General features: G+C 30.7%; 1 protein-coding gene across 2 annotated transcripts in view; it reads left to right on the forward strand.

Annotated features, from left to right (window-relative positions):
- LOC148237638 (uncharacterized) overlaps positions 1-13,403 on the forward strand; it is a 268,583-nt gene that overhangs the window by 79,219 nt on the left and 175,961 nt on the right. The window contains exon 2 of one of the 2 annotated variants that reach the window (XM_088181868.1): positions 8,124-8,737. In XM_088181868.1, coding sequence (XP_088037994.1) covers positions 8,163-8,737 — 575 coding nt within the window. In that variant the 5' untranslated portion in view covers positions 8,124-8,162. Of the gene's footprint in view, positions 1-8,097; positions 8,738-13,403 lie in introns of those variants that run through there. The other variant, XM_088181870.1, reaches the window with a different exon arrangement.

The raw sequence follows: 13,403 nt of genomic DNA on the forward strand, positions 1-13,403 counted from the left end.
TATAATATTTAATAATATTAAATTAAATCGACTGTAAAATATATTTATATAAAACATAATCCTTCAAATAGTAGTATAAATGTAATATCCGCTTTATGCAAAAAAAATAAACTATTAATTCTTAAGTTTCTTAAGAAAAACGCTTATTATTAAATAATATATAATATATTTGAAAACAATTTAATTTAAAGCAGAATAAAAATAACAAATTAACGGGTTCTGAAATTCAGCATTTACGTATCAAATTTAAATCATTTCAATCAAAGCATAAATCTGACCATCATGATTTTTTTTACATTTTCTCGCGTAGCTCCCCACATCGATTTACATCAAAACGATATATTTTAACTTCAGAGGAAGCAATTTTCGCGCGTCCGATTGCCTAAAATGCGTTTTTAACGATCGTTTTTAATAGCTTTCCACGCCATTTGCACAGGTAGGTGGATGTAGAGGTTGAGGCATGGAGACGACAAATTGACCGCCGGAAGTGTCGTTTTTCTGGCCGGCGGAAGCGGAAGGGACGCTTGTCTACGGCCGGTCAAGTTCACGCGTCGTTTGGCCCGCTCCGAATTTCGATATTGCCCCGTTCCGGCCCTGGAAAGCCCTTAAAAGGGCGATGCGTGGAAAATCGTACAGTATCAACCCTATAACGTTTGACGTGGGTCGCGGGGCGCCTTTGTAATTTGATCATATCTATGTATGTTATTAAATGTATTACTATATTACGATTCTTATTCTATTTATAATTTTTATTTAATACTATTACAAAGAGAGCATAATTCTATTAAGAATTTTACAGGAATAAAATAATAAGTACTTATTTTAAAGTAATTTGATTGTAATAAATATAATGACAAAAAAAATTAAAGATTGTTTATACATACATACATATATGATTTTACTCTAATTTATTTCATGGTAATCAAATTATTTTCAGTTTGGTTTTTTTACTATGTAAAAATAAAAAAAAACATATAACATTATTCATGTTAAATTAGGAGCAAAAATATTTTTTTATAAAATGCAAAACTGATTACCCTGTACAAAAATGTTACGCTTTTTGGTCACAGATATATAATAACTTAATTTATATGTAAACTTACGAGCAGATTTCAGCTGTATGTTGTTGTTTTATATATTGTCGATTGTATATAATACAATAGGACTACAAAAATATTTTTAATTACATTTGTATGATTGCTTATGATCGACAAATTATACATTCATATTTTTTGCGTTCGAGATTTTTTTTAATTTAAATAAAATTAATTTACTGTATAGATGACCATTGATTTCATGGAAATTGTGCAAAAAAAGAATTTATAGATCACTACCAAACATTCTGGATTCTCGATGTTTTTATCTCTCAAAAAATAATAATTTTTATGATAAATAAAAAATAAAATAAAATTTTGATAAATAATAAAAATATATGTAAGTTATAGTATGTGATTATATTACAGTATATTCTTGCAGATATCATCCGGGGTCTTTATTTGATTATAAACAAAGATAAAGTATTTGATTCGCAACAGTTGAGACGGGTTGTCCGTGGGCAGGTGTCTCCAAAATGGGTCGCTTTGGATTTCGGACATCAAGCTGTACCAGTGGATGAGAGAGAAGAACAGTGGTTTCTGCGATCATTTGTTGTTCCAAATTGCGATCAAAGTTGGATGTCTCTTGAAGTTCGTGTACCTTGAACTCTGATGTAGATGTTAAAGAATGTGTCAGACAATGTGTTTGAAAAGAAAGTGACTCCTGGTTGCCAGAGTCCCAGTATTTATATTCATCGCCCCTCCATTGTGTTTTTTGTAGTACGCTCATTATCGGTGAACGGACCAATTATATAATGGAAGAGTGGCGAATTTCTATGAAATAAATTTGCTGTTGGCCGATAATATAAATTAGATATGGTTTTGCGTGATTCATGATAAAAGTTCTTAATATGATTTTTTTCGATAAATTCTCGAGAAGAAACACTAGTCGCTATAATCACTAAAGCAATTTTTAGAAAAAAAAATTTAATTTAAAAAATTCATAAATCAACTTAAAACTATGCATTAATTCAATTTAATTTTAATTAGTATAATATATATTGTAATCAGTGAAAAATGGATATTTTGTCAACAAAATCAAAAAATTTGACCATGTAGAGAAAAATTACCGATATATCTTAAATATATTGATATAAATGGCTCATCTTTGTGGCAAAATATTGATTTTATATTAGCCTTATACATTGCTTTAACTAAAGCTAAATAAAATATTATAATTAACTTCATATTCTATCAATATATTATTAAATTTAAAATTACGTAATAAAACATTACGCAGCGTGATATTTTGTAGGTTCATTATATAATTCTGATATCTGCTAAATAATTCGCTAATTATAGATGTGTATTTGCTAAATATATTAGTAAATTTTAATTTATTTTATAGGAATATCATATTTATTTAGTTTGTTTAGTTCCTACATTATTTAAACACATTTTGAGTACAAAATGAAAACTTTGTGGGTTATTGAAAATGATTAGTATGGTGTGTATTGAATTTTTTTTACGGTGATATATGTATATGTATGTTTATATGTATATATTATTGTTTTTAATTTTTTTTTTCAATAAAAGCATAATATATTATTTAAAAATATATAACAATATTTTAGCTGTTAATTATGTAATGTAATTTAATTTTCATGTGTTAAATAATTAAAATCTTCGGGTTCATTTATACTACTTTTATGAACTCTGCGTTGATTTCGCAACGGGTATTTTATAATATAAACATACAGTCATACCATAAAATAACAACATTTACCAACTCGGCGTAATATTCTACCTTAAATTTTATATCATAAGCTTTGCTTAATTAAAATATAAACTTTATAACGACTCACTAAAGTTATATCTGTGCATATTTTAATTAAATAAATATATTAATATCGCGTATTTTTTCAACAAAATTATTATAAACAACAAGAAGAGTGAACGTGCAAATAGAAAACGTTCGCTTACGCGATTTTTATTGTCTCTCAGTAATAATACTTTCCTTTACCGCCTAACAAACGACTAATATTGTACGTGTGCACACATTCAATGCAAAATATGAGATCGAGATGGGCGAATATGTAAAAGAGAAATTCGTTAAAAATAACAACAGGCGTGTGTACTTGTCTTTGTCATTGCTCTGATTGTCTGAACGAGGCTTATCAATTATTGACGTATCAAAATCGCATACACTATCTTTCAATTGAAGACGATCAGAAAATTCTATATATCTAAAAATAATAACAGCTAAGAAGAGTCGATCACGTTTTAAATTTGAATGAAATTGAATTTAAACGTAATATGATATACATCGAGTTATTAATACCGAGTAAAATTATCTTCAACGAAGATGACATGATGACATAATTTCTAGATTATTTTTATTTCTTACTGGTGAATATTACGTTACACGTAATTTATGCCGTGTAAATTTTCACACACCAATATTTTACTGGACTCATTAACATATTAAATCTAAATATTGCCAATTGTGCCAGAGTGACTCATGATGACCCCGAGTGATAAAATTCGCACATAAGAATGACAAACGTTCCCGTTATGAACTCGTATTGTGATTTACGATCTGAGCTGTGAGATTTTTTTTTAAATATGTATAATTAGTTTTCACCACGAGTTGGATTTAATCCAGAAGTATAATATATTATATTTATAGTCATATGAATACCATTTTTTGATATTTTATTAAAATCTTAATGTTAAAGATTTAGCTATTATACAGAATTGTAGCGTTGCAGTTTTAAAAACAATAGATATACAACGGCACTTAAGCATACCGCAAATGAATTTCGATGATAATAGACCAGCGATATGACGCATAAACTTCCTTTCCGGCGCAATTATCGCTTGTAAAACGTGATCTTTTTTGGACTGACATGGATAAAATAGCTTCCTTTAAACATAAAAAAACATTTTCACAAAAAGTCAGTAAAATCATTGCCAGCTCTACGCCGTGAGAGCGATCTCCTATATCTACAATAATAATATATAAGCCAAACCGCCGACATTTTTGTCTTAAGTCGTTATAAGCTAACTATAAATAAAGCTACAAAGCAATTTATTATACAAATGTTGTGAAGTAAAAATAATTTTTAAACACTGATATCGAAAACTAAATTCTTCAAATAAAGTATTATGCCATATTGTATGAAAAAATACAAGTTATGTCTTATCGCATAAACGCATTTACAATGGTAGTTATAATAATAACTTTCTAAGCCAATAAATATCAATTTTCTGAATGGTCTGTGGAATGGCAGTTGATGTTGATGCAGAAAAATTGTACTATTATAATCTCACCACCTTTAAAAAAATAGTACTAGATATTTTAATAGCAGGACATCCTAAAATAAATTGCATTATATTCAGCTTACAATCAATATATGTCACTATACACGTCCTAGGTCAATTTTATTTTAATTTCTAATCACGATATTCATTCGTGAGATTAGGAAAATCTAGGAACACCCAATCTGTACCGCTCTAAAATTAGTGATAATTGTACAATTATCACTACTTTTGCTCTCCCAGACAAGATAGAAATTAAAAAAAAAACATTAGGATTTATATGGGATTTGAACCCATGTCTTTCAGGTATTACTCATCGACTATACCATTGGTCTATCGTGGTCTATCAATATTAAAGGCCTTACATCAACTGATTTATTGTGCAGATAGTATGAATATATGTCTATGTTTAAATCGATAGACATAAATTTCAGTTTTCTGCCAACTAGAACGAACTTTAAACATAAAGTTTTAAACTTCATTTCTTGCCCGAACCTAGCTGAAACTAAAACCGAACGTTCATACGGTCTCTAAGCTATTATTTTCTCAATCTATAATTTTAATATTTATGTAATGATTAAATTATTAATATTATGCTCTCAAAGATAAATTATTTTTTACCTTTACATAAAAATATTGACATATCGTAATTACGTTATGAAATAATGAACGTCATAATATTATTCGCGCGTTTATAAAAAGAAAATAATATTTTTCTACATAAATATATAACTATCGATGCTGATAAAATATATAAAATACCTGGAATAATTAATTTAATTTAGGTATGTTTGTTGTCATTTATAATCAAATAATAAATTAGGCTGCCCGCAATTGTTTTGTTACTAAACGAATACTATATTTTGAATATGTGTATTACAACAAAAGAATCGTAATACACATGTACCAAATCAAATCTTTTAATCTTTCGTATTTAGACTACAGCATAATTTTATACCAATTTATCATACCGACATGTATTACAGAGCTTCAAACGTATACTTATTGTGTATACGCATATGATAATCTAACACACATATTCTCATTTTGGCCGTGAAAAAAATCGTCTCTCTGTGACCTTTCTTCCACTTCGACTTTCTCTCCTAATATTATGGCCACATGGTTACGGACAATCTATCGTGTCATTACCACCGATCTGTTAAAAATGGCATGTTGTATGCGCTTCTCTGACATAACAGGTGAACCGGTCTCGACAATGAGATAAGAAGACGATGCAAAAAGCCGTCAACCCTGACATCCACATTTCCACGTATGCCGTTAACTTGCACGGTCCGGTACTTATTGCCTTTTTGTCGCATAACTCGTTTCGTATCGGGATAAGAAAATAACCAAAAATCGGTTTATGGGCGGTTAATAAAAATTAGCTCGGTCAATTGCCACCGTTCGTCTTGATAACGGATTGGAAAGTGCGGCTTCGCATATCAATCGATTCGATGACGTTATGGAATATGTAGATGTATTACATAGCTTGTTGTTTTACGTTAGTAGATGCCTCTGTTAAGCGGAGGAGTTAAAGTACCAGGTCTTGGAAGTAAGAGAGTTTTCACTGGAGTGTCGAGTTGAATTATTGTCGGCTGTGTTTATTCTGTTATTTCATGACGTCTCTATAACCAAGTGTCACATATTTTATAATGCTAGCTTAAGATAGCTCTGGCAAAGCTGGTCAATTGTATCGTTTCTTGCACACATCCACGAGATGCATTTACGCCTTAAATTTCAAACGGTCCAGATGGCCACTCCGGCGATTGTTAACCAAGGGCCGAATTACAATAGTATAATTTGCTGGATATAACGTTTTGTCTATCGCGCATCCTTTCCAAACAAAGAGTAGTATTTTAGTGGTAATTGTGAATGATTAACGTCTCGGGATAGATGTGCTATTAAATTGTCCTTCAAATATTTTCAATTATTTCCAATTGTTTTGTCACGAGATCTCTCTTGCATTGTAATAAAAATTACTGTTTATTCGAAATGGTCTTAAGAATAACTTTTAAATTATTTATAAATATAAAAAGTATATACTTCTATATATAAAAATTATACATGTGGTTGCAACTAAACTAATTTTAAAAAACTACTATTTATTTTATTCAAAAACAGCTTTAATATACTAAACGTGTAAAGGCCAGCATTACAAGGTAAATAAATTTAATGTCATATTTAAAGGTTAAATGAGAATAATTAATAAATATAGCATCGGTCTCTTGCGCTTAAGAACCCATTTGGGAAATTGCCCTAGAAAGTCGCGATTGCGTCCTATATTCTTTGCTGTTGCAGCCAGAACGTCAGCGCTTAAGATCGTTCGCCTTACACGAGCCATCCAGCTTCTCAGGGAGCTTGCTAGACACTAAATTTTCGGCGATAATTATAAATAGTGTTTCTTATCGAGAATTACTTGAGAACAATGCCAAATCAATCATTTTCATATGCCTTTTTTTGTTAAAAAATGAATTTGTACGAATATTTTTAATGTTTTACAACTAGCAGGTAGTTTATTCCAAATTGTCTATATAAGTTTTGCTGCGAATTGTAACACAAATGGATTATGCTATATGAGATAATTATACAATTATTCTTCGTCATTTTCCAAATAACTGAATATTGTAATTTGACTATAGCTCTACACCATTTTGAGACTTAACTAGAATATAAATTGAATTTTATTCTCACTTAACCATTCAAAAGAAAATTGTCTCCTTCTTTCTTATCAATAAGAACATTAAAAAAATAATATAACATTTGGTGTTCTTCAATGACAGATTTGTTAAATTAAAGTTAATCTAAATAATTTAAAAAGGCATATTGAAAATTAAAATAATTGTAGGAAATATAATTTTAAAAGGGAGCATATATAAAATTGTTTTAAAAATAATATTTTTATTAGCTTATAAATAATAATAATAAACTACTATGTTAATCTCTTTTAGTGAATTGTTTAGTGTTTTTATAAATTGATATATTATTCTATAGTTTCAGATAGACAGTAAACGGTTCTCTTGGTGCAGAGGTATTATATTAGGTTAACAGTATTTACCTGGCACACCATACCAATTGTCATATTATTTATAAGATTATAATCAGATTCGTATTCATTACTTGCATCAAATATTGGCATAATCCATATTCTTTTAAGTGGCCAGATATCATTCCTACTACTATTACTGTCACAGTAATTATATCACGATTAATATAAAAAATATCGTCACTTACTTAAACATCCATTATTATATGGTCATTCGTAATTATATGAATAATTTGTAAAAGTAAATCAATATATGCATTTATAAATAATTAAAACACAGATTACCAATTCTGTTTTACATAATTTTAAGTAATAATTATCATCCCATATCATAAAAATATAGATACCCTTTGAAGGAAAAAATCAGTTTATGAACTGTCAACTATCGCGCGTCGCAGTCTTAACACCGCACATTATGACCATGATCCGATGAATTTTTTTACAATAAAGTTACACTCTTAAATTTAGGATTATTGAGTTATTTGCACGAGTAAAAAATTCAATATTACTGAAATGTGTTTAACATAAGTTTTTTACCATTAATAAATTAAAATTGGCAAAATTTGCTTGAACACAAAGCCAATAAATGCGTACGAGTGCAACGCTTGGAATACGATGTCGACACATTGTCGATTTACGAGCACAAAGGGTTAATGCACTTTAGCACTTTAATTTAATTTATATAGTTGAAAAAAATGCAACAATAACATTTGGAATCTTTTCAGGAGCGACGATGGCTGTGGCCATGTAGCGGCTTTCGGCCAATGCGCGCCGATGGCTCCGACACGGGCGCGCGCCCGGCGCCGCCGCCGAAGAGCCTCTCGAGCGGCCAGCTCCTGCAATGCCATGCGGCCGCGCGATCACCGCTGCCCAAGTCGCTCAGCTGCCAGCCTTCGTCGACCAGCGGGCGTCGTACGCCGCAGCACCGCAACGCGGACGAGGCGCTGTCGTCGCTGTTGTGGCAGCCGTACGAGTGCAGGGACCATCACTCGGCCCGCGCCGCCCGTGATGGGGACACGCGCCTCGCGATGCGTCTCGCCGTGCCCGCCGCCGCCGAACCTCCGGACGCTGCAACCTCAGCCGCAACCGCTGCAGCTTGCGCCAAGGTCACGTGCAGCGTCGTCTCAGTAGTGCGCGCCAGTGTTGGTGTTAGTGGTGAAGACAGTGCCCTCAGTGAAGTGATGCACCCCAACAGCAGACAGCAGCAGCAGCAACAACCGCAACCGCAACCGGTGTTGCCTCCGCCGTACAGCACGCTGCCGCCCCCGCACGGCCACCACCCGGTGCCGCTACCCCTGCAGCCGCACGCCTACCCCTTTCAGCCCATCACTCTCAGAAGGTAGTGATTTGTGTATTGTTTTGTTTCGTGACATAGTTACTCCAATCATTTTGAGCAATCGAAAGCTTGTAAAGTGACGATTTCAAGTGTCGGCTTTTTGAAACAATAAGTGATGACGTGATGATAATAAGTATCAGTGTATCATTGCGTTTATTTTCAATACATTGGCACTTTCTCCAAAGATTTTGAAAATTTTAACGACTTGTTTATACCAAACAATATTTCATTTGTTTTTATTCTTAAAAACATTTTGAATCATAGAGACCGGTTAATAATTGTTGCTCATAAACGTATGAAATTCTGGAGAATTCAGAAAAACCGTTTTTTTTTTAATTTTGAGTACGCCATTATTTTGCTCATTGAAAAAACATTTGACAGCTAGTAGTTACCGACAATTGCAATATTTTTATTTTGACTAATCATAAAAGCTTTCGAATGCTCATAACGTCTAGTTTTAAAATAATATACTCAAGAGTGAATATAGTGATTGGTGATCATAAACTTAAATAATTTTAAGAAGTGATTAAATATTACAGTAAATTATTTACAAGGTTCAGAAAGATCAATTACTCTATTTTGCTCATTGAATAATCATTATCAGAATATGTCCAAAATGTATGAATGTGTTTAAATATTGTAGTTGCCTTTATTTTGGTCAGTCGAAAAAGTTTTTGAATACCTATAACAGGGACGACATTTTACCCCACTTTGAATTTGGCCAGAAAAATGCATGTCATTAAATGAAATATTAATTTTAATGAAATCGGAATATTAAAAAAACGACCACTGACTGGCTAATACTTTTGCCACCTCCCCTGGAAAAAAAATGAAAACATCTCTATAGTTTTTTAATTTGTCATTTTGGTGAAATCATATCGGAATACATTTTTACCGGTAAATATATATATTTTTACCAGTAGTATATTTCTACTAGCGAAAATATAATTTAACTGATAGGCGCTAAAATGCTGCTCTAAGAATCTATGAAACCAAATTTGACAGTTGCGAAACGTTCATTTGCTGTTCAAACCCAAACCTAACTTAATAAAAGTTCTATATCCAATTATAATTTTATAACTTTCATTGGGTCAAGTCCAAAATACTCATTTCTCAGGAAAAATAAGCCGAAGATGAAGTACAGACAGACGTCGCATCTCGCTTATTGCTCCATAATTTGTCTGCATTTGTATATTACAGTGTTTTAAAAATAGTATAGCTATCCTTATCTATATTACTACGGACTTTTGATATGAGAGCATTGGTCAAAGTGTATTCAAACCGAATTTTGGTCAATAGGAGGTTGAAAAAACAATTATCACTTCTCAGAAGTCAAAAATTCACGTCAAAAGCAATAAAATCGTGTCGGCGCCGTTGTAGTGGGAACGCTCGGTAACGAGCAACCTCCTATTGACCAAAATTCGGTTTAGATGTGCTTCGTACGATTCTTACTTACTGTAATATTGTTATATAAGTCGACGGCACGATTTTATTACTTTTGACGTGGATTCTAAACAGGGACGTCATTTGCTCTCCACCTTGAATTTAGTCAGAAAAATGCATGCCATATAATGAAATACTATGAGTCTTAATTAAATCGAAATATTAAAAAAACGACCACTTACTGACCGAATTTTGCTCTCCCCTTCCTAGAAAAATCTGAAATGACGTTCCTGATCTATAAAAACTCGCTATAACAAAAATATACATAAGAGCGAGAATAATAATTGTTGCCCATAAACGTATCGTAGCATTCATTAGAGAGTGACTGAATATTTCAGTTCATTTACAATATTAAAAAAATCAAGGTTTTGAAAGACAGTCTCTTACTTTTGAGTACGCCATTATTTTATTTTTCTCAATCGAAAAAGCATTTGAAAAATAATCAAAATATTTCCAAGATGTCTGATAGCGACTTTTAATCATCAATGCATATTATTTTTTTTGGTTGTTTTTATTTTGAGCAATCAAAAGAGATTTTGAATGTTGCGAAAAATATGCCAGAGAATGATGATAATCATTGTTGCTCATAAACGCATCATACAATTCCGGAGAGTGGCTGAATATTGAAGTATATTTACAATTTTAAACAACTTTCAAGGCTCAAAAAGACAGTCTCTTCTTGTACGCTATTACTTATTTTTGATCAAACAAAAAATCATTTAAAAACGTCAAAATATGTCCAAGAAGTATGATAGTAATCGTTGCTTGTAAACGCATCATATATAAAAATTTATCGTATATATATATATACGTATTATAAATATTTATCAAATATTACAGTTGTCACTTTAATCAACCAAAAAAGATTTTGACTCTTTAAAATAAAATATGAGCAAGAGTGTGGATTGTTGCTTATAAATGTATCATAAAACTCCGGGTAGTCAGTTTACAACAATACATCATTTCAAGGTTCAGAAAGACAGTCTCTTCTTAGTTTTGAGTGTGCCATTACTTCATTTTTCTTAATCGAAGAAGCATTTGAAAACTTACCAGGACTCATTTCAATCAAAGTCATGTTTATTATAAACGTATCATATAATTTCAGAGAGTTACTGAATAATGCAGATTATCTACAAGAATATATATATTTCTGATTTTAGGTCTTTTATTACTTTATTTCGATTAAATGAAAAACTTTTTAAAACTTATATATAACAAGAATAATTCAGTTATCGTTGATAATATACGTATATTATAATTCCAGATAGTCCTTGTTTTTACAGTGCATTTACAATATATAATTTCAAGGACTGTCTTTTTAAGACAGTCTCTTCTAACTTGTACACCATTAATTTTCCTCAAACGAAAAAGACTCATTTTAATCGAAATACATCCGAGAAGTATATTGATTGTGATCGTTAGTTATAAACTCATGAATATTGCAGTTTAATAAATAATTTTCAAGATTCAGAAAGATATTTTTTTAAATTTAATTTGTCATTTCTTGATAACTTATTTTTACAAAAAATATTATCAAGATTGAGTTAGTTATTATTGATCATTAACGCATAGTAGTAGTTACAGAATAATGTATTACTATTTTTAAAGATTCCCAAAAATTACTTTCACTCTCAAGTTTGCACATTACTTTATTTAGATCGAACGAAAAAATTGTTTTGATCAAAATTTGTATGATAATGATCGATTGCAATATGTATTGCAGTTTATTCGGCTTGATAGTTAATCCGTAAGGTTCAGATTTTTTATTTTTACGTACACCATTACTTGCTTTATAAAACTCAATCGAAGTTGATTATATACGAATTATAGTATTTTCAATAGCTAATAAATAATATAATTCATTTTTAATTTAATGAATAACTGTTTCAGTGTAAATATTACTTTATTTTAATCAAACTAAAAAGCTTTTGATATGTCATTAAAACTCATTTTTACCAAAACATTCGTAAGAGTGACGACAGTGATCGTTTATCGTATCCTAGTATGTGGTATAATATATAAGAATCATAATTTATTTTCGAATGCAAGAATGCTTTCAGTCTACTTAAAAAATAATTACAATCTCTTTATTTTGCATAATTTTACATTAGGTTTTTAAAACAAGATAGTATAATTATAATATAAAAACTACCTAAACGAAATTATTTATTATCTTAGTTTATAATTATTAAGTAGATGTATTTAGTCAACGATTTAACTTTTGTTTATCAAATTGCTTAAAGATTTTAATTATTATCATATATTATTATTTTTTACAACAATCTCGGGCGAGTCATTGTAAAACTGCTTTTAAATGCGCCATTGCGTAATATTCATCAGACAATTTTTTGCAAGTTCATTATGACTTGTTATCAAAACATGTCAAAAAATGAATGATAGTATTGAATAAAATTGTGTGCATAATTCTAGTGTGCCAGGAGTATTTATAGATATAATTAATATTATATTCTATTTAAATCAATAACTTTCAATAAAAGTCTAATTGTCTACTTCTAAGTCATTCATGTTTGCAAAATATTTCCAAATTATTTTATCTGTAAAAATAATGTTTTTTTTCCTTCGCGTTCTACAATGATTGAATGCGAACATAAGGAATGTCTATACCTGGACTTGAACCTCTATTTTGAAGAATGTAATCTATTGTTGAAAGAAAGAGGGATTTGCAAGTGATGATCATAGGAAAATACGTACTAAAATGTGCTCTTTATTTGGTTTATATCTCTCACTATAATTTATATAAATTTTCCCTAAAGTTTGGACACCTCTGCCCGACACAAATGTCCCGTTTTGTGCCGAAGAAATAATAGAACGATTTTTTTGTGAAAATTATGCGAACCGTGAATATACGATTTTTGAGCGTTGTTGTGGGCTTTCTTTAGCAACCACAAAAAAATTACTCAGATCAAATCTGGTGATTGTGCAACGCTTAACTTTAAGAATCTATAGATTCTGAGACTTTTATGCGGTGGATGTTACAAGTACTTTGGCAATAATAACATTCTGATTTGTTACACCTACGCTACGCTTGTGTGAATATGGTATATTATTATTATTGTATTTAATATAGATTTTTTTGTATAATAATAATGAATCGACACTATGTGCAATGCGTTGTGTTGTGTAAATGCAGAAATTAAAATTAAATACCGTCAGCGGTGCGCGTCGGCACTGGGTTTTAGTGTCAAAGCACTCGACATCCGGAATG

The sequence above is a fragment of the Plectrocnemia conspersa genome, unplaced genomic scaffold (genome assembly GCF_051122295.1).
Source record: "Plectrocnemia conspersa isolate PC_06_02 unplaced genomic scaffold, ASM5112229v1 ptg000002l, whole genome shotgun sequence".
Lineage (NCBI taxonomy): Eukaryota > Metazoa > Arthropoda > Insecta > Trichoptera > Polycentropodidae > Plectrocnemia > Plectrocnemia conspersa.